Genomic DNA, 27,782 nt, shown 5'->3' with positions numbered 1-27,782 from the left:
TGGGGGTTGTTTAAGGAGCACTTGCTGCGAGTGCTGGATAGTTTTTCCCACTGAGACAAGGAAGGAATGATAAAGTGAAGGAAACTTGGATGGCAAGAGAATGGAGCTTTTAAGTCAAGAGGAAGAAGGAAGCTTACATAAGATTGAGGAAGCAAGGATCTGGCACGGCTCTAGAGGGTTACAAGACAGCCAGGAAGGAACTCAAAAATGACTGAGGCGAGCTAGAAGGGGGCATCAAAAAGCCCTGGCGGGAAGGATTAGGGAAAATATAAGAAGTTCTATACTTGTGTGAGAAATAAGAGGATGACCAAAGTGAGAGTAGGGCCGATCAGGGCTAGTGGGGGGAACTTGTGCCTGGAGTCTGAGGAGATAGGAGAGGCCCTAAATGAATATTTCTGCTTCAGTATTCACTCGAGAGAGGGACCTTGTTGCTCATGAGAACAGTGTGAACCAGGTTAATAGGATTGAACAGGTTGATATTAAGAAGGAGGATGTGCTGGAAATTTTGAAAAGCATCAGTATAGATCAGTCCCCTGGGGCAGACGGGATATACCCAATGTTACTACAGGAAGCGAGGGAGGAGATTGCTGCGCTGTTGGCGATGATCTTTGTGTCCTCACTCTCCACTGGAGTAGTACTGGATGATTGGAGGGAGGCAAATGTTGTTCCCCTGTTCAAGATGGGGAATAGGGAAATTCCTGGGAATTACAGACCAGTCAGTCTTGCGTCGGTAGTGAGTAAAATACTGGAAAGGATTCTGAGAGATAGGATTTATGATTATTTAGAAAAATATAGTTTGATTAAAGATAGTTAGCATGGCTTTGTGAGGGGCAGGTCCAGAGTTGGTCCAATCGAGGACAAAGGAGGGAAATTATGTGTAGAACCAGAGAAAGTAGGTGAGGTCCTTAATGAGTATTTTGAATTGGTATTCACAAAGGAGAGGGACGCATTGATTGGTGGTGTCTCAATAGGGATGTGTAAACACTTTAGAACAGGTCGTTATTACGAGGGAGGAAGTGTTAGGTGTGTTAAAAAGCATTAAGAAGACAAATCCCAGAGCCAGATGGCATCTATCCCAGATTACTGAGATGAAATCGCTGGGCTTCTGATCGAAATCGTTGTATCCTCGTTGGCCACTGGTGAGATCCCAGAGGATTGGAAGATGGCCAATGTTGTATGATTATTTAAGACGGGTTACAAGGATAATCAGGATAATAGTAGGCTAGTGAGCTTGATGTCAGTGATAGCGAAATTGTTGGAAAAGATTCTCAGATAGGATCTATGCACGTTTGGAAGGATCTATGCACGTTTGGCAGTGAATGGTCTTATTAGCGACACACAGCATGGTTTTGTACAAGGGAGGTCATGTCTCACTAATTTAATTGAATTTTTTGAGGATGTGACAAATATGATTGATGAGGGAAGGGCTGTGGATGTTGTCTCCATGGATTTTAGTAAAGCCTTTGATTAGGTCCTTCGTGGCAGGCTAATGCAAAAGATTAAATTACATGGGGTCAGGGGTGAATTGCTGGGTGGATCCAGAACTGGCCTGGCCATAGAGGACAGAGGATAGCAGTGGAAGTGTGTTTTTCCGAATAGAGGTCTGTAACTAGTGGTGTTCCACAGGGATCAGCAAGTTTAGGAATGATACTAAGATTGCAGGAGGTGCGGATAATGATGAAGATTGTCAGAGAATACAACAGGATACAGATAGGCTAGAAAACTGGGCAAAGAAATGGCAGATAGAATTTAACCTGGACAAATGCGAGCTGATGCATTTTGGTAGATCCAATTCAGGTGGGAGCTACAAAATAAATGGCAGAACCATCAGGACACAGAGTCACAGATCTGGGCATGCAGCTCCACAGATCCTTAAAAGTGGCAGCACAGGTGGATATGGTGGTAAAGAAAGCATATGGCATGCTTGCCTTTATTGGACGGGGTATTGAGTATAAAAGCTCTAAAATGATGTTACAGTTATATAGATGTTGGTTAGGCCACTTTTGGAATACTGTGTCCAATTCTGGTCACCGTACTACCAGAAGGACTGGAGGCTTTGGAAAGAGTACAGAAAAGGTTCACCAGGATGTTGCCTGGTATGGAAGGTATTAGCTATGAGGAGAGATTGAATAAATTGGGATTGTTCTCCATAGAGAGACGGAGCCTGAGGGGCGACCAGATAGAAGTTTCTAAAATTATTAGGGGTATAGGTGGGTTGAACAGTTGGAGGCTTTTTCCCAGGGCAGAATTGAAAAACACAAGGGGGCGCAAGTTCAAGATGAGGGGGGGGGAGACAGGTTCAGTAGAGTGTGTGGGGAAGGTTTTTTTGTACAGTGCAGTGGTGGCCTGGAATGCACTGCCAAGTGAGGTGGTTGAGGCAGATATGTTAGCGACTTTTAAGACTTACTGGATAGGCTCATGAGCATAGAACATACAGTGCAGAAGGAGGCCATTCGGCCCATCGACTCTGCATGACCCACTTAAGCCCGCACTTCCATCCTATCCCTGTAACCCAATAACCCATCCTAAACTTTTTGGTCACTAAGGTCAATTTATCATGGCCAATCCACCTAACCTGCACGTCCTTTGGACTGTGGGAGGACACTAGAACACCCGGAGGAAACCCACGCAGACACTGGGAGAATGTGCAGACTCCGCACAGATGGTGACCCAGCGGGGAATCGAACCTGGGACCCTGGTGCTGTGAATCCACAGTGCTATCCACTTGTGCTACCGTGCTGCCGGTTACAGGCGGGGTATAGAAGGATACAGGCGGTAGTCTAGATAGGACATGTGATCGGCACAGGCTTGGAGGACCGAAAGGCCAGATCCCTGTGGAACACCACTAGTCACAACCTTCCATTCAGAAAAACACCCTTCTACTGCTACCCTTCGCCTTCTGTGACTGAGCCAGTTCTGTATCCATATTACCACCACACCTCTAATCTCGTGTGACTTCATCTTTTGTACCAGTCTGCCATGGGCCACCTTGTCAAAAGCTTTATTGAAGTTCATGTCAACACCATCCACCACCCTCCCATCATCAATCATCTTTGTCACCTCCTCACAAAACTCGATCAAGTTAGTGAGGCTCGACCTCCCCTTCACAAAACCATGCTGTCTATCGCTAATGAATCCACTTGTTTCCAAATGGGTATAAATCCTATCCCTGAGAATTTTCTCCAATCATTTACCCACTACTGACATTGAGGCTCACCAGCCTATGTTTTCTGGATTATCCCTGCACAGCAGTACCACATTAGCTATTCTCTAGTGCCCTGGGATCTCACCTGCAGCCAATGAGGACACAAATGTGTCAGTAAAGGCCCCAGCAATTTCCTCCCTTGCTTCCTTCAGTTTTCTGGGGGAAATTTCATCCGGCCCAGGAGGCTTATCTACTTTAATGTCTTTTGAAACACCCAATACCGCCTCCTTTTTGATGTTGACATGACCCAGACTCTCTACGCACCCTACCCAAGAATCATCTTCCACAAAGTTCTCTTCTTTGGTGAGCTCATGTAGTACCTCGCCCATTTCCTCTTGCTCAACACAGATTCGCTACACTGTCCATAAGTGGTCTCATCCTTTCCCTTGCTTTTCACTTATGAATAAAAAGCTTTGAGATTCACCTTAATCTTACTTGCCAAGGACTTTCATGACACCTCCGAGCCTTCCTAATTTCCCACTTCAGCACCTTCCTACTTTCGTTATACTCCTCAAAGGTTTTGACTGTCTTCATCCTTCTGGACCGTACAAAAGACTCCTTTAATGTAACATTAAAATTGTACACATGCCCAGAAAAGATAATGTGATTGCGGTTGCTTTGTCACAGATTAAGGGCTAACTAGTTAGAAATATAGAGATTGGAAAGGGAACTTATGTAATGGGGATGCATTAGACGGATATGGGTTTGTGATTTTATGTTTTCCATACCTCATAATGAAACCTCTGTCTTCTGATGTTTCATTCTTTTCAGGGAGGGAGGTATTTCCCCTTTCATTTTGTCGTTATCATGTTTGATCCATGGGTGAATAATGGACATGCATCTTTAAGTGAAGCAGCAGAGAGATGAGGAATTCAGAAGTTCAGGAGAAAACACTGTGCTAGTCTGAAAAAGAGCTACAGACTTTTTGGCGCCAGAAAGAGAGATGGGATGGGGAGTTGGTTTGTTTGATTGGCCGGGGGGGCAATAAATTAGCGCAAAAGGCTGTGCCCAGTAGCAGGCAGTGAATGCAAAGAGTCCCAAGGAGCTCAGTTAAACTTCTGGAAGCACAGGGACAAGGACTCACTCTCTCTCCTCTGTGTTTTCTCCAAAAAGGCTGAGAGTGTAGTATTTCTGGAATTGCAGAGAACCCGAATGAATGAATGTGCAGGAAAATGATTACAGGTTGCAAACAAAGACCAGGACCACGATCAATATCCCCCACCATACACCACACACCCACCTCTCCATAAAGACTGAGCACTGTATTTCCGAAACTACAGAGACTTGAACAAATCTACAGTAAAGCCTCGGACTGAAGGTAGAGTTTGAAGAGGAGCAAAGTGCTGGAGACAACCATCTGAAACAAAGACGCCTTCTATAGATATATAGATAAAATATATAGAAGAGTCATAATTCCTCAATGTTGGATTGCACTTCTACATTTCTGGGAAGACTCCAAGGAGTCCGTAAGATAGCCAGAAGCAATAAAAGGTTTGGAGACATAGTGAAATTGTGGGCGGACAAACCAGCGAGGTTCCGAATATTCCAGTTTGAGGAGGAGGTATTAGTATTGTTGCCATTGTAGTCAAAACCTCCAGGGCAAAATTCAGCGGGCCCTCCGAAGGTGGTTAAGAGGTTGTGTAAGCTAACTTAATCAGTACTCCAGACCAGGGTAGGAAGACCGGTTGTGCCATATAAACGTGTTCAAGAAATACAATCGTATGGAGGGGATGGGTGAATGGAAAGGGACAAGTGTGCCAGATGGTACAGGTAGTGGAAGATGACTGTAATGGAAAGAGTGAGATAGCAGAGCAGGACAGTACACAGCATGACTCTCCGGCAGCATAATTAACAAATACAGACATCTTGGGACAATTAGAGGTCCAGCTGGACTATTTAGAAGGGGGACAGCGGAAAGATCTAATAAAGACATTGGGAAAATATTGACCGATTTTTAGAGACACCCAGGTGTCCACTCCGTTAATTGATCATGATGCAGGCATAGCAAACTCTGAGCTGATTAAGCAACACCCTTACTGGCTGAATACACAAAAACTGGCTCAATTTGAGGGTGAGATTCAATAAATGTTGAAAAATGACCTAATTGAGTCCAGTGGGAGTAATTGGAGATCGTGGGTTGTACTAATGCCTAAGCCGGGTGGAACCTTGTGGTTCTGCACATATTATCGGAAAATAAATGCCATCACCAATACAGATTCATATCTAATAAATTCCAAGACTGAAGTGCTGCATTGATAGACTAGGTAGTGCCTCCTTCCTGTCAAAGATTGATCTGTTGAAATGTTACTGGCAGGTTCTGTTAATTCCCAGCATGAAGGAGATATCTGCTTTTGTAATGGCCTGAGGGTTGTTTCAATGCCAGGTCATCAGTTTGGACTGAATAATGCACCAGCAACATTCTAACGACTGTTTTCCCAAGTAGTGGCTGGAATGCCTAGCTATGTGGTCTTCTCTCTCTCTCTCTTTCTCTCTTTCTCTTCTCTCTTTCTCTCTTTCTCTCTCTTTCTCTCTCTTTCTCTCTCTTTCTCCTCTTTCTCTCTCTTTCTCTCTCTTTCTCTCTCTTTTCTCTCTCTTTCTCTCTCCTTTCTCTCTCTTTCTCTCTCTTTCTCTCTCTTTCTCTCTCTTTCTCTCTCTTTCTCTCTCTTTCTCTCTCTTTCTCTCTCTTTCTCTCTCTTTCTCTCTCTTTCTCTCTCTTTCTCTCTCTCTCTTTTGAAACACATTACTGTAACATTAAAGACCGTGAAGGAGCCAGTATAAATGGACAGTTGTTAAGAAGCTCGGCCTTAACTTAGTGGATCCTTTGCGAGGGCAGAGAGAGAGAAAATTTCCAGCGGTTAATGGTGAAGCGGAAACCAAACGTGGAGAGGGCAGGGGAAAGATGAGTGCTTCGACATAACTGGAACAATAATGGAAACTGATAAGTAGCACAATTTCTCTTTTGTTTACCGAAGTTGAATTCCAGTAAAGCAACACCTTGATGTGAAAATTTAGATCCTTGTTTTCAAATCGCCACATAACCGTGGCCCTCTTTCTCTTTCTCACCCACAACCCTCATATCTGTCCTCTTCTAACTCACCCCCAATTTTAATTGCTCCACCATCGTTGACCATGAGACGTTTTGTCTCATGCTTTCATTATGTGCCTCAACAGACAATAAAATGGGTCAACATCAATCACCCTCTTCTTTCAAGAGAAGATTCAGTGAGTCTTGGAAAGGTCACTTGTTTCCGTTACCTTTCCTTAATATGGCTTACAGCCTGATGCACTATTCATTGGTGAGAGTAAGATTATAAGGACGACAATACCCCCTCAGGGGCAAAGCACCATGTTGTATCCGGTTCCTTTCCTATGGAATATGAACTCCCCCGGTAATTGAGGGGCAGAGCCTCCTCCTGACTGGCCGAAGCTTCACCGTATATTAAACCCTGACCTGGGTGCAGGTCGGGGAGAGTGTCCCTTCATAGGTGAGTAGTTGTAGTACTTGTGTATAGTATAAATAAACCTATTCTTATCCAGCTTACTGTGCATTCGATGAAGTCTCTTCCTTTGGCTGAGCATGCGGTCAAGACCGCCAAGTGAGCAATGAAAAAATGACTACCGGGTTTGTCATTTCCTTTTTTGGCTATTGGACACCCCCGCATGCCACCATTGGGTTTGCATCGGTGGAGTTTGTAATGGGGACACAACAGCACAGAAGTCATCTAAGCCTTGGTTTTTCCCCACATCGGTGCGCATATATATGCTAATAGCAGGATTGCTTCAGAATGCACTTGCATCTGTTTATGCAGCTGTACACCTTTGAAAACCGGGCGACAAGGTCTACATTTGGAATTTGGGCACTGGAGCTGCATGGATTCCTGTCATGGTCCTCCGGGCACTGGTCCGGTCACCTACTCTCTGGATGCAAGGGTGTGAGGCCAGTTGCCACTGGAACACATCCAGCGCTGCACGCAGGAACCACTGGAACAGGCCCGGGTGCACTAACTCTGGTCCATGTGTGTCCCTCTCGTTACCTAGGAGCCCCCTGAGGCACCACTTATATCAGCGCACCGCTCGCCATCACCATCACTTGTCAGGCACTGGGAGACCAAAGTGCCCGACTCTCCATCCGATGATGATAACGCCAACATACTCACCCACCTGCCCGATGACAGCATCCAGGCACCTCTGTTGCCAGCGCCTTTACCGCTGCGCCAATCCTACCGTGACTATCTACACGGATAAGGTGGTCACCGGTACACTACAACGCTTCCCGGGGCCGGCTTTTCTGCCGCTAGACACTGTGGACGAGGGAACCTCTACCTCCACCTGAGGCAATGGACGTTTCTCCAGATTTTGGAGGTAGTTGGGGCAAGCACTCTACTGTATCCAGTTCCCCTCCCAACACCATGGAATCCCAGTAATGGAAGAGGCAGAGCCTCCTCCCTGACTGGAAAGAGCTTCACAGTACATGAACTCCGGTCTGGGTGCAGCTTGGGAAGGATGTCCCTTCAGAGTGAGGAGTTGTAGTGCTTGTAGTTATTGTGTATCGTGTAACTAAACCTTGTTCTGTACCTAATCTACCGTGTGTTCCATGAAGTCCCTTCCTTCGGCTACTACAGGGATGTTACCAGATTTTTTTCACAAATGAGGCTAAAACCTTAAGCAACAAACATATGCAAACAAAAAGAAAAAATCAAGAGAAAAAGGCATCCTGAATGATCGCACAGGACATCACTGCAAGACCTGAAGCATTTGTTACCATCTTCGGCCACAAATGCAGCATTGGTGATCCAGCTCTGCCTCTTAAAAGACCCAAGTATTAATTTGTATTACATGTGATCTCCACGTTTTCGTTCATGGGATGTGGGCATCACAGGTGAGCCCTGCATTTGTTGCCCATCCCTAATTATCCTTCAATTGAGTGGGTTGCCAGGCCATTTTAGAGGGCATTTACGAGTCAACAACTTTGTGGTGGGTCTGGAGACCCATGTAGACCAGACAGGTAAGGATGGAAGATCACCTTCAGTAAAGGAAATTGGAGAACGAGATAGGTTTTTACAACAATTGATGATTGGTATTAATGCAGAGACTTTCAATTACAGATTTATTAATTTAATTCAAATTTCACGAGCTGCTGTGGTGGAATTTGATCCCATGTCCCCGAAGCAGGAGTCTGGGCCACTGGATTACTAGTCCAGTGACATTATTACTATGTCACTATCTCCCCATAATGATCACATGATAGCAAGAATTGCCTTGAGTGCACTGGATAGAGCAAAATCTCAGGGCACCTGACAATATCTCATCTGCATTGCTTGAAGACTTTTGCTCCAGAACTAACTGAAGTCCTAGCCGAGCTGTTCCAGTAAGGTTGCAAGCATGGCAACAACCTGACAAGTGGAAAGTTTCCCTGGTATGATTGTCCACCAGGACAAATGCAATCCAATTGCTGCTCTATCAGTCTGCCCACATTTATCAAAAAAAAGTATCAAAGGTATTGTTGACAAGCAGCACTTATTCACCAATATGATTCTCAGTTAGGATTCCACCATGACCACCTGCTTCCAGACTTGCTATAACCTTGGACAAATGAGAATGATGTGTTTGAAGGCAGCATTTGCCCTCGCAAAATTGGAGTTGATGGAATTTGGGCAAATTCCCTTATTGATTGGACTAGTACCTTGCACAAAGGAAGCTGGTTGTGGTTGTTGGAAGACTATGGAACTGTTGGGACTAGCCATCTTTTACTTTTTCGTAAATGACATTTTCTCCAGAATTGGGGTGTTTGCTCAATGAAATTGCTAAAAGGATTAAACACTGCAGAGGGGAGGAAGCAGTCCATATCTGCACGCAGCAACATTTGGACAGAATTCAGACTTGGCCTAAAGTGCCAGACAATGACCAACTGAAAGAAATCAAACCATCTCCTTGATATTTAGTGACATTATCATCACTGAATCCCCCACTGGGGGATATAATCGACCAGAAGCCTAACTGGACAAGGCAGAAGTACTGTGACGAGAAGAGCAAGTCAGAGCTCGGTTGTTTGTCTGTTGAGTAAATCACCTTTTGACTCTATTACGATCCCAGAACAGATCCCAACAGTGGCTAGGATATTGGACAGAAACCCCAATGTTTTATTTTAATTTTTGTAAGACTGCGAGGAAAGGATATCTCGCTCCAGGAATTATTTTATGCAAAATATGGATGTGGTATATTAAAACAACGTTATTACTAACAGTATAAATATATATTCAGCATTGCACAAGAAAATAGCTTGCAATTGCCCTATAAATCATTCTAGTCATTAAAGTGACTACTGCTATCTTCCTACTCAAACAATAAAGCCATCTCTGATCCCAATTCACTTTTAAATACAGTTAGTACTCAGGAATACTTGGTGTACAAAGATGTTCTGAATACTTCACTTTGAGAAAGAAAGATCGTTTGAGACTGTTTTAAACAAAGAGACCTACCCCCTTGTAGAATAATGCATAATCTCTGGCTGTATTTCATAAGAAAACCTTCTCAGCTTGCTTTCCAGCCGCAAACTAAAACTGAACCTCAAACACCTTTTTAAAAAAAATTAAGAGTACCAATTATTTTTTTCCCAATTAAGGGGCAATTTAGTTGGTCAATCCTTGGGTTGCGGGGGTGAAACTCGTGCAGAGATGGGAAGACTGTGCAAACTTCGCACAGACAGTGACCTGAGGTTGGGATCAAACCTGGGTCCTCAGCGCCACAGGCAGCATTGTTAACCACTGCACCACCATGTTTCCCTGAACTTGAACACCTGATTGTTCAACTGCTGGCTCCTCCCATGAACTGCATCACCTCACTAAACTGAACACCATGTCTCTAATTAACTACTCCTTGGGGAACCCTCTCAATATAAACAATAATCCATTAGTCTAAACTTTTACAATTATTTAATTGCACCTCTGGCTTCCAAAAAGCCCAACTGTCTTGCAAATGAAGATTTTGAAAAACACTACTACAGCAGTCATATACACCGACTAACCCAGGCTTTTAACCCTTACTGCACATATATTACAATATAACTGAATTTCCTACGTTCATCACAACTCCCCATAGCTATCCACCATCTACAGTGCATAAGTCTGTAGTCTGTTACGATTCCAGTTTATACCTGGATGGGGAAATCCAAAATAGAACCCTGGCTCAAAAGACTAACTTTTACTTTTTGTATCAAACATCGAGGGAGAGTGTCACAGGACTGCAAATTAGTTTCGACAACCAGAAAAGAAATATTAAACCTGAAAAAATGGATTATAATATTCCCCATTCGGTTAACAATTACACACATGTTTTAAAAATTAACCTGGATGACACATTACTATTGAAGCTACAATGGCCCCATTGACTCAAAAGTCCCTTTTTTTAATGCACACTAGCTGTAGTCAAATATACGCTCCACTCTGAAACCACGTTTGCCTGTGGATTTCCTCCTCCGAACCCCTCCAGATGATTGTCTTTTGAGAGTTTTCAAACTCCACTCCCAAAGTTTTAAAACCTTTTCTCATGATCATGCTTTCAATTAGCAATTTGCATTCCAAAATCCAGTCAGTGTTTCTAAAAGATTCCTGTGGACCCGAGCTTCCACTCCACTTCGATCAGTAATTCCACTCCAGGATTTTACGTGAACCCTTCAGGATTTATAGCCTGACTGACTTCCATTGTTAACACAAGCTCTGATAGCAAGCCAATAATGTCTTCCTAATTAGATTTTTAAAAATTGCAGCTGTAGTGAGACATTCCAAACATTAGGATTACTTTAGAAATCTCAGGAACTTGGCTTCACACAGCTGATTTTTTTCTCCACTTTGTGCTAACCATGAACATTATCCTGTTCCATTTCCATGTTTATAGAACCAACTGTCCTTAAGTTCCTCTGGAACTTGCTTTCTTCATTTTACTGCTGTCAGCAGGGAAATGAGAGCTGCCTTCTTGCTCTCTTCCTGTCTCCAAATGTTGTTAGTAGAGCTGTGGGAGTTGTTCCTCCTCCTTGGTCTACCCTAAAAAACTGCTCTGACTTCCAGTTAAAAATGAAGAACAAATGAAAGTATTTACCTTTATTATGATCCCAGACTAGACCCCAACAGTGGCTAGGACACTGGACAGAAAGCCTAATATTGTATTTTACTTTTGTAAAACTGAGAGGGTACTTTGCTCCAGGAGTGATTGACAAAGAAATAGGGATTTGGTATTTTAAAATAAACTTTATTACTTTAAAAATTTTTAACATGACTTTTTTTAAATGTATTTTGTTACAAGCATGTATCAAAACCAGTTACAACAAATAAACACCCCAGGAAACTTGCTCCCCATTAATCAGCAGTACAGTCCGTACAAATGGTTTCCCCCCCACTTTTCTTTTTCAAAAAATTTAGAGTACCCAATTCAGTTTTTTCCAATTAAGGGGCAGTTAAGTGTGGCCAATCCACCTACCCTGCACATCTGTGGGTTGTGGGGGCAAAACCCACACACACGGAGAGAATGTGCAAACTCCACACGGACAGTGACCCAGAGCCGGGATCGAACCTCGGCGCCATGAGGCATCAGGAATAACCCACTGTGCCACCGTGCTGCCCATTTCCCCTTTATCACCATCTTTCTCCCTCCCCTCCCCACAAAACACTGCGACAAACAGCTCCTCAAACGCGGTCACAAACCTCCCCCAGCTTTTCTCAAACCCCTCTGCAGAGCCCCTTAACTCATACTTTATCTTCTCCAACCTCAGGAAGTCGTACAGGTCACCCAACCAAGCCGCTACCTCTGGTGGCAATGCCGACCGCCGCTGCGTGCAGCCAGAGAGGCAAAGGCCATGGCATCGCCTTCCTCCTCTCCATGAGCTCAAGCTTCTCTAAAACCGCAAATATTGCCACCAAATGGTCTGAGTCCACCTCCTTCTTCACTATCGTGAACACACCCACCCAGAATCTTCCCAATTTTTCATAACCCCAAAACATATACATGTGATTCGCTGACCCCCGCCCACACCTCTCACATTCATCTGCTACCCCCGGAAGAACCCACTCATTCTTGCTCTAGTCATATGCACCACCTTAAACTGTGTAAGACATATCCTTGCGCAGGAGGAGGTCCCGTTTACCCTATGCAGTGCCTCACTCCATACTGTCCAATTCACCTCCCCTCCCAACCCCCTTTCCATTTCCCCTTGATCTTCACAATCCGCTCGCCTCCCTGCTCCCCCAGCCACTTGTATGTATCCCCGATTTTCCCTTCCCCTTCCACATCCGGAAGCAGCAGTTACTATGAAATGCCCCTAGTCGCCACATTCCGGTACCTATTCGGGTACACAGAGGGAGAACTCAGAATGTCCAAATTACCTAACGAGAACGTCTTTCAGGACTTGTAGGAGGAAACCGGAGCACTGGGAGGAAACCCACACAGACGCAGGGAGAACGTGCAGACCTCTGACAGTGACCCAAGCCGGCAATCGAACCTTGGGCACTAGTGCTGTGAAGCAACAATGCTAACCACTGTGCTACCGTGTGCCCCACCATCCCCATCCTATCCAAAAACACACCCAGCTCCTTGGGCATTCGTACACTACACATCGACCTGGGCTCGACCTATCCACCCTCGGCTCTTGGACAGTTAAAATTTCCTCCCATGATCAACTGCTGCGTGGCCAAATCTGGGATCACTGCCAACAACCCCCTCATAAAACCCACATCATCCCTATTTGGGGCATACGCATTTGCAAACACCATCGGCACCCCTTCAATACCCCACTCACAACCTATCTCCCACCTAGATCCCTCACCTCTTTCGCACTTTCAAATCCCATTTTTGTGCTCATTAAAATCGCCACTCTCGATTTCGAATCAAACCCCAGGTGGAAACAAGCCTGACTCACCTCTTCCTTAATCTAACCTGGTTCTTCACGTGGAGGGCATCTCTGCAGAAAGACATTCCCTGCTTTCAAGCTCCTGAAGTGCGCGAACACCCACAACCTTTTAACCGGCCCATTTAGTCCCCGGATGTTCCACGTACCAGCCTTGTCAGAAGCTTAGGCCTCCAATCACCTCTACCTCCGTCATCTTCCCTTAACTCCTGCCGCCTTAATTTCACCCTATATCTGCCCATCCCAGATGGCCCCCTTCTCTGCCCCTGACCATGTCATCTCTCCCTTGACACGTGCAAACAACCCCCCGCTTCTCCCCACCACTGCACTTCTGTTTATCAGCATTACTTGTTCGCATGGCAGACCCTGCTCAAAGGTACCTCCCAACGACCTCTTCTCTCTTCACACACACAGATTCCCCCCCCCCCCCCCCCCCCCCCCCCCCCCCCCCCCACTCCTCAGCTCATGGAAGAAGGCTCCCTATTGACCTTGCCCTCCCCCACCCAAACAAAGACTCCTTCAGAACTCCAGGCGGTCTCCCCCAAAAGCAAACAAACAAATGCTAAACACAAAAAGTCCCATAAAACAGGAGGGGGGTGGGGGGGGGATTGAAACACACATCCCACATAAACGCTTCACCTCTACCACTCCTTACAATCACAACAGTAAACAGCAAATCCAGAAAAGGACCCCTTCCAAACCAGAGGGGATGAAAATCCCCAAAACCCTAGATGATGGCCCCAAACCCTACCCCTGCTTCAAACATGTTCCCAACCATTATGACGTGCCAGGCCCCTGGTTCCCAAGCATTGTCCACTCAGTTCTCCCCCAGTGTATGCTCCTTAATGAAGTTTTCAGCCGCTTCTGGGATCTCTAAATAATACTCACGGCGTTCAAACGTCACCCATAATTTTGCTAGGTAAAGCACCTCGAATCGCCACCAGCCTCGCCAGCATCTTCGAGACGTACCTCGCAGCACTCGCACTTTTCACTCCATCAGGCAGGCCCACTATTCGCAGATACTGCCTTCTCGAGGTATTCTCCTGCTCCTCCACCTTTTCCCTCAGCGTTTTACAAAAGTCTCTTTGGAGCCTCACCTCCGCCTCCAGAGCCACCACATGATCCCTGTGGTCCGAGATCACTCCTTCGATCTTCGGAACCTGTGACCCCTGCACCTCCAAAAGCATCTCCACTCATTCCATCAAACTGTTTGGGGTGCCATAGCTCCTTTGATGGCCTTTGAGTGAGCCTCCCGCATTTCGTTCTTCTATTGGTGGAATTCCTCCTTAATGAAAGCCATCAACTGCTCCATCTGGGGCTTTCCAGCTTGCACCAGCCCTTCCCGCTCAGCCATCCTGACGCCAGGTCTCACCGTTTTCTGTCGGGTTTAGTAATCAGCGGACATGCCGCTCCAATGGGAAACTACTCCTCCGACACCTTTTCATCAAAATTCTACCCAATATCGGGAAAAAAAGAACTCTCTTCTGTGCCTTCAAGCAGGAACTGCCTGCGTACTACCATTCACATCATGGCAGCCATCGAAGTCCAAAATCTTTAATATTACATACCAATACAATTACTCAAAAAATACAGTTCCATACAGTGAATACTTAATGTGATCTTTATTCCTACTTAAACAACAAGAAAACAACCATCTCTGCTCTAAATTAACCTTAAATAAGAATAGGACAGAGGAATACTTGGGTTACAGAAAATTATTCTTTAAGAAGGAGCTCTATTGACACTGCTTTGCAAAAAAGATCTAATTCCTACCAGAAATTCTCCCTATGCCTTCAAAAACTGTTTCAACTGTTGTTTCAGCTCCCTTTGTCCTCCGACATGTCTGCACTGCTTTTAAGTATTGCTGGTCTCTTTTAACTAACCTACAGTGAGAAAAAACTGCCTTACTTGTGAACTCCGCTTCAGCCAAAACTGAACTGAATTGGAAATGCTTTCTCAAAAAGCCTGATGCCTAACTCCACCGAACAATTCACCAAGCTAAAAGGAATTAACTCACAAGGGAATCTCATTATTCAAAACAAAACTGCATTTGCCCAAGTTTTTTATGATGGCTAATTGCACCCCTGGCTCCTAAAATATATTTACCTTTCAAACCAGCATTTATTTTAAAACATGACCACAGCTGTCAAACACACCATTACCCAGACTTTTAACTCTTACTTCACCAAATAGTTAGGAATTTCAGCTATCAGAGATTCCTGTATTCATCACACTTTACAAGGGCCACTAATTGCCAAGCAATTATATTTACACTTCCACCATAGCTCCTTTTATCACAGTTGGAACTTACCCAAACCCCCCAACCCCCACACACACACAAGCACACCTTGCCCAGGATGAATCTAATTTGCATTTCTCACTCACACTTACATTCCACATTCCTGAGGAGGTCTGTTTTGATTCTGTTCTGGGAGCCCTTACCCATAGGGCAGGGCTATAGGGGAAAGTCAAGCCATGCCCCTTTTTTTTTTTTTTACAGCATTAACTGCATATTCTGGTAAGATTTAAAGGTCCCGAAAACCATTTTGAGAAGCCGCGGAGAAAATGTAAGTGTATGAAGTCTTTAGGTGAGAGGGGTGGGTGGGTAGGGTGGCAGACGAAGGGGTAGGTGAATGGGTGTGGGTATAAGAACATAGGATTTGGGGGGTTGGGGGCCTGGCCATTTAGCTCTTCGAACCTGCTCCATCATTCAATAAAATCATGTCTCATTTGGTTGTGTTCTCAACTTGCTGTCTGCACCCCCAATACACTTAATTAATAATCTTTATCTTTATTGTCACGAGTAGGCTTATGTTACAGTGCAATCAAGTTACTGTGAAAAGCCCTCCAACTCCCATGCTTAACAAATATCTGCCTAACTCTGCCTTGAATAAATTCAAGGATCCAGCCTTGCTTCATGCAAAAGGGAATTCCACATGCTAATTGACAGAGAAAATCTCCTCTATCATAGAAGACATATTTACTGTAATTTTCCAGTTCTGACAGTCATTGTGAAAAGTCAGATTTCCGTCACCAGAAAAGAATTTGCTCTTGACACTTTCATAGCGAGATGATGGCGGGTCAGCTTTTCTACTGTTCCATTTCGGGGGTGCCATTTGCATGGTATTAGCATATAGAACATCGAACAGTACAGCACAGAACAGACCCTAGGCCCTTGATGTTGTGCCGAGCATTGTCCAAAACCAAGATCAAGCTATCCCACTCCCTGTCATTCTGGTGTGCTCCATGTGCCTATCCAATAACCGCTTGAAAGTTCCTAAAGTGTCCAACTCCACTATCACAGCAGGCAGTCCATTCCACACCCTAACCACTCTCTGAGTAAAGAACCTGCCTTGGACATCCCTCCTATATCTCCCACACTGAACCTTATAGCTATGCCCCCTTGTAACAACTACATCCACCCGAGGAAATAGTCTCTGAATGTCCCCTCTATCTATACCCCTCATCATCTTATAAACCTCTATTAAGTCACCTCTCATCCTCCTCCGCTCCAAAGAGAAAAGCCCTAGCTCCCTCAAACTTTCAACATAAGATCTATCCTGTAAACAGGCAGCATCCTGGTAAATCTCCTTTGCACCCTTTCCAATGCTTCCTCATCCTTCCTATAGTGAGGTGACCAGAACTGCGCACAATACTCAAATGTGGTCTCACCAGGGTCATGTACAGTTGCAGCATAACCCCGCGGCTCTTAAACTCAAGCCCCCTGTTAATAAACTCGAACACACCTGCTTCACGGCGCTATCCACTTGAGTGGCAACCTTTAGAGGTCTGTGTGCATGAACCCCAAGATCTCTGTTCCTCCACATGCCTCAGAACCCTGCCGTTGACCCTGTAATCCGCATTCAAATTTTTCCTACCAAAATTAATCACCTCGCACTTATCGGGGTTAAACTCCATCTGCCATTTTTCGGCCCAGCTCTGCATCCTATCGATGTCTCTTTGCAGCCTACAACAGCCCTCCATCTCATCTGCTACTCCACCAATCTTGGTGTCATCAGCAAATTTACTGACCCATCCTTCAGCCCCCTCCTCCAAGTCATTGATAAAAATCACAAATAGCAGAGGACCCAGCACTGATCCCTGTGGTACACCGCTGGTAACTGGTCTCCAGTCTGAACATTTTCCATCCACCACCACCCTGTGTCTTCTATATGATAGCCAGTTACTTATCCATTTGGCCAAATTTCCCTCTATCCCACACCTCCTTACTTTCTTCATGCGCTGACCATGGGGAACCTTATCAAATGCCTCACTAAAATCCATGTATACGGCATTAACTGCTCTACCTTCATCTATACACCTAGTTACCCCCTCAAAGAATTGAATCTCTTGATCTCTCTTTATCCCTTTACAGACTCATTGCATCCTCCTTTCAACTTGCTTGCCTATCAATCTTCATGTCCTTACCAAATCTTGCTACAATAGTCAGTCCCATCATCCAAGCCATTTCTTAAATATTGATGAACAGAACAATTCACATTAATGTGCACACCAACGGGAAATTCGACTGGTCTAAATCACAGCCAGGTGCAAGTGGCGTGCAACTGTCCACCCTTATTTCACTTAACGACTTTGAGATGAGTGCAATGTTCAAAGTCTACTTACAAAGCATTGCTCCGGTTCCTCAGCGATGTTAGTTTAGCCCACAATGGTCAGAAGGAGGATTAGAGGTGGGAAAGCATGAGCCTGACATCGAACAATAGAATGCAGGTACAGAAGTAGGTGGATGGAATTCCATTTGCATAAAGGGCAGGGGTGCACGCAGACTCTGAACAAAAGGAGGGGTGTGGGATAAGAGGGAAGCTTTCCACAGACCTGTGGAGCTGGCGGGGGGCAGCAAAACTGTCTTTCATTTTATTGAGTGGCCAGAGGGCTGAGTGAAAGATTGTCATAGTCCCTGGACTGATGCCCTGGACTAATGCCCAGAGGCCAGAGTGAAAGATTAAAGGCAGTCTTGGGGATTAGTGGGTCATGATCCAGGGCTCTATATGCCATATATGTGTTTCCACTCCAGGGAGGGATAAAGTCTGTGTGCTCAATGAGGATTAGGCACAGCTTAGTGTGAAGGGTGTGGTCATAATCTTACTGTCACTGGTGGTGGGGTGTCTGGCTCAGTACTTGGCTGCAGACGGGATGGTCATGTGAGTCATCTGCAACCTGTAAATGGGGAAACATAACAAGTGGGGTACTTGAAACTTTGCAAGGGTGGGAGTCAGCTCTCTGTGACCATGCACACAGCCTCAAGAAGGGAGGGGTGACATCTGCATTGGGAAATCAACAATGGCATAAAGGGGGAGGTTGGAGGATCACTGGAGGGATTTTTATCTGCCTATCGTGGGGGGCACCCAAACTCTGACTGGGAGGATCAAAGCTGGTCTGAAAGTAAAAATGGAGCACCACTATCTTGAGATACCAAAGTTATGATGAAGTTTGAAATTAAAACTGGAAAAGAATCGGCAAAGGAGGGGCCAATCGGCCAAATGGCATCCAGTCATTCCAAAATGGCATAGTACATTGAGTAAGGTTAAACATATCCTGGATGTGCTCAAGCACCTTGCACCCTCTCTGGGATTAAGATATCAAGTAGTTGAGACGGCACCTTGGTGACCTAAATTAATGAGGTTCTGCATCAGTTGGAAATTTGGGTCAAGGAAAGACCAACAGTGCAGGCATAGTTCTAAGACTTTCTGGTAGCCATTGGAATAAGTATCTACCTGCCCATAGGGAAGAGGAGGATTTAATAATGGTGCCTTTACTCATTGGTACCGCCTTGATGGTAGTGATCTGATTGAGGAGGAGAAGGGCATGGTGCTGCATAGCACAGCTTCGAGAAGAGGCTTGGCCTGAAGACCATGGTCCAGGGAAGCCCCAGCAAGACTCAGAGGATTAGGAGTTGGACCCATCCCACAGAAGTGACTCGCATGACCAAAAGTTGACTGAAGGTGCTGTTCTAATCTGGCAATGAGTGAGAGACAATGCCACGCATGTCAACAGCTGTGATCACGGCATAGTGGTTATCACTGCTGCCTTATGGCACAGAGGACCCGCGTTCAATCACAGCCCTGGGTCACTGTCCGTGTGAAGTTGGCACATTCTCCCCGTGTTTGTGTGGACTCACCCCACAACCCAAAAATGTGTGCAGGGAAGGTGAATTGGCTACACTAAGTTGCCCCTTAATTGGAAAAAAATATGAATAGTGTACTTTAAATTTAAAAAAATCTCTGCGCTTGTGAAGCAAATTGCTGGCTCTTTTTATGCCACATGGAACTAATGCCACATGGACTGGTGGAACTCCCTGCCAGTGATCCTGAAGGTCACTGTTGCACTCAACCAGTGGGCCATTCTGCGGATCCACATGCGATCTATTTCACATTTCTCAGTCCTCAACAGATATATGGATTGATGACCTCTCCAGGAAGACGCATCATTATATAACATTTTCACTGGGTTAAGATGACCAGACAGCTAGATTACTGAGTTTTGCGGCAGTCTCTGGCTTCGCTAAAGTACAGGGTGCGATCAATTGCACATATGACTTTGAAAGGTACATGGTAGCAGCTGTCTATGTTCATTAACAGGAAAGGATTCCATGTTCAACTGAGTGGCCACCAGAAGCACATCATACACGTGGTGGGTGGTTGGGGGAGGCGGGGGCCTTAATGATAAGGAAGGGAAGGCTTCAGCAGGTTAGGTTTGGGTTGATGGAACAAGATGGCACCATAAGCAGCCACTTTGGAAGGTCCCTAAGTAACGGGAAACCTCAGAGTGCAGGGGCTCACCCACGTGGGATACACACAGTTGGTGACTATGTTGGGTGCCAGATAGTCTGGAAGTTCCCATGACACTTACATCCTGAGGCACTCCCAGATGTCTAAGATAATTGAAGGGCCACGATGCTTACAGGACTGGCTGCTTGGTGATGCAGGGTACCTGCTTAAACAATGGCTCATGGCCCCAGAACATTGTCCTCAAAGTTCATTGGAGGAAAGAAACAATGTGGCACATAGTTTGAGAAGATCCAAAATAGAACCGACCATTGGCAACCTGTAGATGCACTTCCGTAGCTTAGACTGCTCAGGTGGGGCGCTGCTGTACTCTCCAGAAAGGGTGTCCTACATCATTGTGGTCTGTTGCGCTCTGTGCAATCTGGTGCTTCAAAGGCAAGATCACTTACCAGAGGGAGGCCTGGAAGAGGCCAAGTACTCCTTGGATGATGAAGAACTGGAAGGGTGGAAACCTGAAGAGATTGAAGCTGCGGAGCTTCCAGGTAAGGACGTGATGAAGCTGCAAGACGAGGAAGACCTGCCCAAATGTGGTACTGTTAGCATTGCTGTCTCATAGTTCCAGAGACCTGGGTTCGCTTCCAACCTTGGGCGGCTGTCTTTGTGGCATTTGCATGACCTCCCCATGTCTGCATGGGTTTCTTTCCACAGACCAAGGATGTGCAGGTTAAGTTGCACAGGTACCAGGTTCGGGAGAGGATCCTGTGTTGGGAAATGAGCAGTTGGGAAGGACACAATATGGGTGTACCAAGACATTGGGGGCAGACCTGGCAAAGCGCAGGGCCAAGTTTAACCACATGATATTGGTCCTGTACAAGAATGGTGTAAAATTCAAGATGTTATTCCCAGCCAGGCTCTGGATGACATTCCGAATAAAGAATACTATTTTACCACTCCGGCAGAGGTGAATGAGTTTGTGCGGGCGAATGGCCCAGACAAAAAGCAGACAAAGCAACAATGTGGAAGACACAGAGAGAAAAGAAAAAAAGTTACAGACGTGAACAATTTTTTGCACGGGATGTTACTGCCTTGTTTTGAGCAGGAGTACTAGCTCACAGAAGGAAAGGGCGAGGGCAGCGGAGCGCAGGAAAAGGTGAAGAGGACGGCAATTGGTTGGACATAAAGGGGAAAAGATCAGGCCCAGGATGCAGCCAGGGGATATGAATGTGAGGAGGCCGCGGCGCATCTCCCAATATACATTAATCATCTGGAAGAAGGAACTGAAGGCCCTGTTGTTAAATTTGCAGATTATACAAAATCAGGGGCGGGATTCTCCCCTACTCGCGGGGCGACGGGTCCCGGCATAGCGGAGTGGTGCCAACCACTCCGGGGTCGGGCCTCCCCAAAGGTGTGCAATTCTCCGCACCTTTGGGGGCTAGGCCCGCGCCGGAGCGGTTGGCACCACGCCGACTGGCGGCAAAACCGGCACCAACTGCCTTTGACGTCCGGCGCCGGGGCTGGCCGAAAGGCCGGCGCCGGGGCTGGCCGAAAGGCCTTCGCCGGTTCGCGCATGCGAGCTGGGGGATTCTCTTCCACCTCCGCCATGGTGTAGGCCGTGGCGGAAGAGAAAGAGTGCCCCCACGGCACTGGCCCGCCCGCCGATCGGTTGGCCCCGATCGCGGGCCTGGCCACTGTGGGGGCGCTCCCCCGGGGTCCGATCGTCTCCCCCCCCCCCCCCAGGACCCCGGGGGCCCGCTCCCGCCGCCGATCCCGCCGCCACCAGAGGTGGTTCAAACCTCGGCGGCGGGAGAGGCCTCCCAGCGGCGGGACTTCGGCCCATCGCGGGCCGGAGAATCGCTGCAGGGGGCTCGCCGCTTGACGTGGCGCGATTCCTGCTGCCGCCACTTACCGGGTGGCAGAGAATTTCTGCCACGGCGGGGGCAGGATTTTCGGCGGCCCCGGGCGATTCTCCAACCCGACGTGGGGTCGGAGAATTTTGCCCCTGCAGAGAGACAGGTAGTATTGAGGAAGCAAGGGGCCTGCAGAAGGATTTGGACAGGCTAGGAGAGTGGGCAATGAAGTGGCAAATTAAATACAATGTGGAAAAGTGTGAGGTTATGCACTTTGGAAGGATATAGGCATAGACTATTTTCTAAATGGGAAGATGCTTTGGAAATCAGAAGCACAAAGGGACTTGGGAGTCCTTGTTCGTGATTCTCTTAAGGTTAATGTGCAGGTTCAGTCGGCAGTTAAGAAGGCAAATGCAATGTTAGCATTCATGTCAAGAGGGCTAGAATACAAGACCAGGGATGTACTTCTGAGGCTCTATAAGGCTCTGTTCAGACCCCATTTGGAGTATTGTGAGCAGTTTTGGACCCCGTATCTAAGGAACGATGTGCCGGCCTTGGAAAGGGTCCAGAGGAGGGTCACAAAAATGATCCCTGGAATGAAGAACTTGTCGTATGAGGAGCGGTTGAGGACTCTGGGTCTGTACTCGTTGGAGTTGAGAAGGATGAGGGGGGGATCATATTGAAACATACAGGATACTTCGAGGCCTGGATAGAGTGGACATGGAAAGGATGTTTCCACTTCTAAGAAAAACTGGAATCAGAGGACACCATCTCAGACTAAAGGGACGACCCTTTAAAACAGAGATGAGGAGGAATGTCTTCAGGCAGAGGGTGGTGAATCTGTGGAACTCTTTGCCACAGAAGGCTGTGGAGGCCAATTCACTGAGTGTCTTGCACTGGAAGTCGAGTCCCAGTAAGAATGGGGCGCAGAGTTCGGGGAGTACATATAGCTGGAAGTTCGAGTAGCTGGCGCCTTGAATCGTTAGGGTCACGACGGTGCGCACTTGGAGGTGAACAGAGTGTGAGCCCGAAGCGAGGGAGATAGTTTGCCGTGCATGGAAGATAGGGAGCGAACAGCGTCTTACCAGATCTGGGTGTACGAAGCTCTCGGTGCTCCCGGAGTTGAAGAGGCACGGTGTACTGTACCCGGTGATTTTAACGGTCATCATCGAGTTGCGAAGGTGTTTCGGACGCGACTAGTCCAATGTGACCGCACTGAGTTGCGGGGTAGTCGGCGGCTCGATCAGCTGTGCTGGAGTGGCCCCGTGATGACTGTCCACTGAGGTCGTAGTCTTCGAGGTGAGTTTCAGTGTTTGAAGAGGATGGATCCCAAGATGGCCACCCCCATGGATCGCACGTGGCGGGCGGCGAGGAAGATGGGCGGCCCCCATGAGTCGCACGTGTTGGGTGGGGGCGGAGTCGGCATACAGGCTGCAGCATTTTGGGGCCTGTGGGCCTGCGCGTTTTGGAAGCAAGTGCTCTGGGCTGCGGGAGAGTTTGGAGAGGGGATTTCTTCGCCAGCCAGACCCGGGCATAGTGTCCTTTGCGACCGCAGCTGCTGCAGGTGGCGTTGCGGGCCAGGCAGTGCTGCCGTGGGTGTCGGGTTGCCCATAAAAATGGCACACTGGGGCTGCGTAGTGGGTGGGTGGCTGTGCGGCGCAGGCCTGGGGCAGTCGCTGGTCGGGGGCCCAGGATGGGGTCGCTTGGTCCGCGGGGAACGAGGTGAGGCTGCGGAACGAGACCTCCATGGTTGTAGCTAACTCTACAGTGTCCTCCAAGTTCTGGGTCCCTTTTTCAAGCAACCGCTGGCGCACATAATTTGACCTGAGCCCTGCCATGTACACATCTCGGACAGCAAGCTCCATATGCTGGGCGGCTGATACAGCTTGATAATTACAGTCCCGAGCTAAGGCTTTTAAAACGCGCAGGAATTCGTCCAGCGACTCTGCGGGGCGCTGGCGGCGGGTCATAAAAATGTGGCGCGCGCAGACCTCGTTGATGGGCCTCACGCACATTCGATCGAGCATGGCCAGGGCCTCCGTATACGAGGAAGTACTGTTAAGTTGAGTAGAGATACGGTGGCAATTTAGCGTGGCCAATCCACCTACTCTGCACATCTCTGGGTTGTGAGGCCAAAACCCACGCAAACATGTGGAGAATGTGCAAACTCCACACGGACAGTGACCCAGAGCCGGATTGAACCTGGGACCTCGGCACCTTGAGGCTGCAGTGCTAACCAGTGGGCCACCGCGCTGCCCTCCACCAAGTAATTTTGAGTAGCAACCTTTGATGTAGCGTCTTATCAAATACCTTCTGGAAATGCAAGTGCAGGCTCTGCTTTACCTACCTTGTTTGTTACTTCCTCAAAAATCTCTCATAAATTAGTTAAATACTATTTGCATTTCACAAACCCATATTGACTGCCTGATTAAATCATGATTTTCGAAGTATCCTGCTATAACCATCATCAGAATGGATTCCAGATGTTTGGCTGACTGGTCTACAGTTTCCAGGGGGTCCATCCAATCCAAAGATTGGAAGTTCTGGGCCAATGCCATTCTTTCACTATCTCTGTTTTGAAGTCTTGGGACACTTAAATAGCATTGGGTGTACCTGAACATCAAGGATTGCAGTAGTTAAAGAAAGTAGTCACGACTGTCTTAAGGACAATGAGAATGGACAATAAACACAATGCCCACATCCCATGAATGAATTAAAAAACACGAGCTCTTTTCATGCAGCGGTATGGTGGCACAATTTAATAAATATTTTTATTTTGTCCATAAGCAATTCCATATGATAACTGAGTACATTGTATAAAATCTTTTTCATACTCCTGTCCCATGACATAACGGGAGCAATCTCCGAGGAGATTACAACATTATATTTTGAATTCGAAATGATTTAATTGAAGCTGTTTGATTCAAACTTTTTATACTAAATTCCCTTTTTTATGCTGCTCATTGAAATGGTTTTATAAAATTAAAAAACCGAGTGCAAACTCTAAGACTGAAGACAAGCTATCAGTAGGCTGCAGTACAATTTTTTAAACATGTTGCATTACAGGAGGTAGAATGATGTAAATTCTGCAGATACAATTGATAAATGTAACATTTTACTTGTAAATTATTGAACTCAATTTTTTATGTACAATCTTTAAATCTTAATGTACAGAAGACTCCAGGAAGATGATCAGTTCCGTACGTCATCTTTACCTGCCATCCCAAATCCTTTTCCAGAACTGTGTAGCCCCGCTAGTTCTCCAGTGTTGACTCCTGGTTCTATGCCTCAGAATCCACCTACCCATAATCATGTGAGTAGAAATGCATTTAATGCTGTTTCAAAATGTGAACCGCTTTACATATGTATGAATTACTGTGTATTTTTCGTGCTGTAAGTTATTTCTCAATTTTCCTGATGCTTGCAAGAAAATTTTGAATTAATATTTTCAATTTGTATTGAAAACAATACAAATTATTCACATTTGGTAATCTGTAAAGGTAATCGGAGGTCACCAATAAGGGAAAAAAGGCAGTGGTGACTCTTTAAGATCTGATGCCAGATGTTGTTTCTGTATTTAATGGCGTTTCCTTCAATATTCCCATCTTCGATAAGTCTTTTTATAGCTCATCTGTATTGATTAAGTTGTCATTTATATAACTTTAAGTTGTCATTTTTGTAAATTGTTGTATTATGTTTTAACAATTGCTTAGGTTAAGTACTGTCTCGACTGCTTTTGGGGATTTGGATGGTAGATGCTTTTTCAAAGTCTGAGGTGGTTCCTGAGCAATCAAGTTTGTTTTTTTAAGTACACTGAACCCAGGGCACCATCTGAGTGCAAATCTAAGTGCTGGCATCCATCTGATTTGGTATCAAGTACACTGATCTAATGAAAGCCGTGCTTCAACTTGCTCGGAAGAAAGGTACAATACAATGTAATGGTCTTGCCTTTTTAACTTGCAAATGTGGCATCACATTAACATTCCTATCAACAACTTCCTATGTCCTCAGTGAAGTGCATTCAATCTTTGAAACTACTAACATATATTTTTTGCCACCTGGTGAAACGTGCATGTGTCCCTTTGCATGAACAAACAATCTTTAGTCAATTCAGTGTAGCCATAAATGCCCAGTATTTGCTACTGTGATGTTTGCTCATGTAATGTGTATGTTCTTAAATCTATTGTTGTCCTACAGCAGTGGGGCACTGGAGATTGCACTGGTGGATGGGAGACTGTATGGATTGACAGGATCCCTGCCCCATAAACTCGAGTCCTGAGAGGAACCTCCTGTAGGCAGCTTCGGTCTGTGATCAATTCAGCATATCTGCATGCTTTAGGCAGTTCTGGTAGAGAGACTGGAAATGTTGACATTATCACACAGCAGTATAATCTCTTCCCAGTCTTGGCATACCCCTACAAGAAGACCGTGATTTTGTATCTCTTCCGGGTGGTGTAGCAGCAGACCACATGGTGCCAGTGAAACCGTTTACCTCATGGTTGTAGTCTATGACCTCAAAATTGGAAGAGAAAACTTGTCTGGACATGCTCCTGAGTATCTGGTGGAAGATGATGCTGCAAAAGTCCATGGAGTTTCCACATGTTCAGTGGTGGATCTCATTGATGCCAAATGGTTATCAAAATTAATGTACCTGTTAACGGGCAGGAGGGGGATTAATTTAAACAGCTCGGATTTCTTTTCCTGCTCCCCGTCCATAAACAGAATGGTCTTTTTGGTTTCCCCCAGCCCTTCAGTTTGAAGTGATCCGATCCTCTATTAATAGACCCACAGCAAACATGGTGGTAAAATAAGAGGATTGGTTTTATTTTACACGCACTTGAAATGTGGAAAAGGGGTTACACAATGTCTGCTCCTTTGCACTCGTGCATAAAAGGGGGGAAAAGTGAAAGAATAAGCTACAGATGCAAAGACCACAATAACATAAGAGTTATGGTTTCATGTGATCCAGAATCAGAGATTAGCAGGCTAATCCATCTTTCTAGAAGTGAAGACTTCCATGTTGGAAGAAGAGAGATAGAGATGAATTAGTCTTATAGGCACTGAGGCAGAGTTCCATTGTTCCAGCAGTACGTAGTGTTGATGAGGCCTGGCAATTTTCCTGGACATAGCTCCCTGCTGTTTTCATAGAATCTACAGTGCAGAAGGAGGCCATTCGGCCCATCGAGTCCGCACCGGCTCTTAGAAAGAGCACCCTACCCAAGCCCACATCTCCACCCTATCCCCACAAACCCAGTACTCCACCCAACACTAGGGCAATTCTGGACACTAAGGGCAATTTAGCATGGCCAATCCACCTGACCTACACATCTTTGGACTGTGGGAGGAAACCGGAGCACCCGGAGGAAACCCACGCACACACGGGGAGAACGTGCAGACTCTGCACAGACAGTGACCCAAGCCGGGAATTGAACCTGGGTCCCTGGAGCTGTGAAGCAATTGTGCTAAAGGCAATGCTACCGTGCTGCCCTGTTAACTGTTGGGTTGTAAAATAGTAGACTCCCTGGTTCAGTTCCATACGGCAAGGTTACAGCTTCCAACAGCATGGGGGAAGTCATGTTACTACCTTCCACTTCTCCTGGGTTTGGTAAAGGATGTGTTTTTTTTTCAGAACTGGTATTTTTAGGGGTTTAACAGAAGAGTCCAGGTCCCTTTGTCCTTGCAGACATACTGGTTCTGTGGGGAAGAGCTCTGCCCTAGAAATGTAAAGGGTGTTGGTGCATTTATTTGGAATTTGATTTTGCTGGTCACCATCACATACGGACAGCAGTCGGCGAGCCGACCGCTGCTAGTGGTGCACGGCAATGGACCGAGTTTGCTGGGCTGCGACTGGTTGCAACATCTGTGGTTAGATTGGCAGCGTGTTTGCCAAATGTACCCAAACGGACTCGAAGGAGTCTTGTCGAAGTTTCCCGACATATTCCACGATAACCTGGTCACCATACAGGGGGCCAGGATCAGTGTGGAGCCGTGCTATTTTCGGGCATGACCCGTCCTGTATGCCCAGAGGCCGAAGGTATATGTTGAATTAGATCATATGGGGCATCTGGGCATCGTATGTGCCATTCAGT

The 27,782-nt window shown here is 46.3% G+C and overlaps 1 protein-coding gene across 2 annotated transcripts in view; it reads left to right on the top strand.

Moving 5' to 3' along the window:
- LOC119966291 (growth factor receptor-bound protein 10-like) overlaps nt 1-27,782 on the top strand; it is a 200,718-nt gene that overhangs the window by 6,023 nt on the left and 166,913 nt on the right. For both annotated transcript variants that reach the window (XM_038797747.1, XM_038797748.1), the window contains exon 2: nt 24,868-25,006. In XM_038797747.1, coding sequence (XP_038653675.1) covers nt 24,868-25,006 — 139 coding nt within the window. The remainder of the gene's footprint in view (nt 1-24,867; nt 25,007-27,782) is intronic.

The sequence above is a fragment of the Scyliorhinus canicula genome, chromosome 5, assembly GCF_902713615.1.
Source record: "Scyliorhinus canicula chromosome 5, sScyCan1.1, whole genome shotgun sequence".
NCBI classification, from domain to species: domain Eukaryota; kingdom Metazoa; phylum Chordata; class Chondrichthyes; order Carcharhiniformes; family Scyliorhinidae; genus Scyliorhinus; species Scyliorhinus canicula.
Note: the sequence above shows the minus strand (reverse complement) of the source record. Positions and strands in the feature narration are given on the sequence as shown.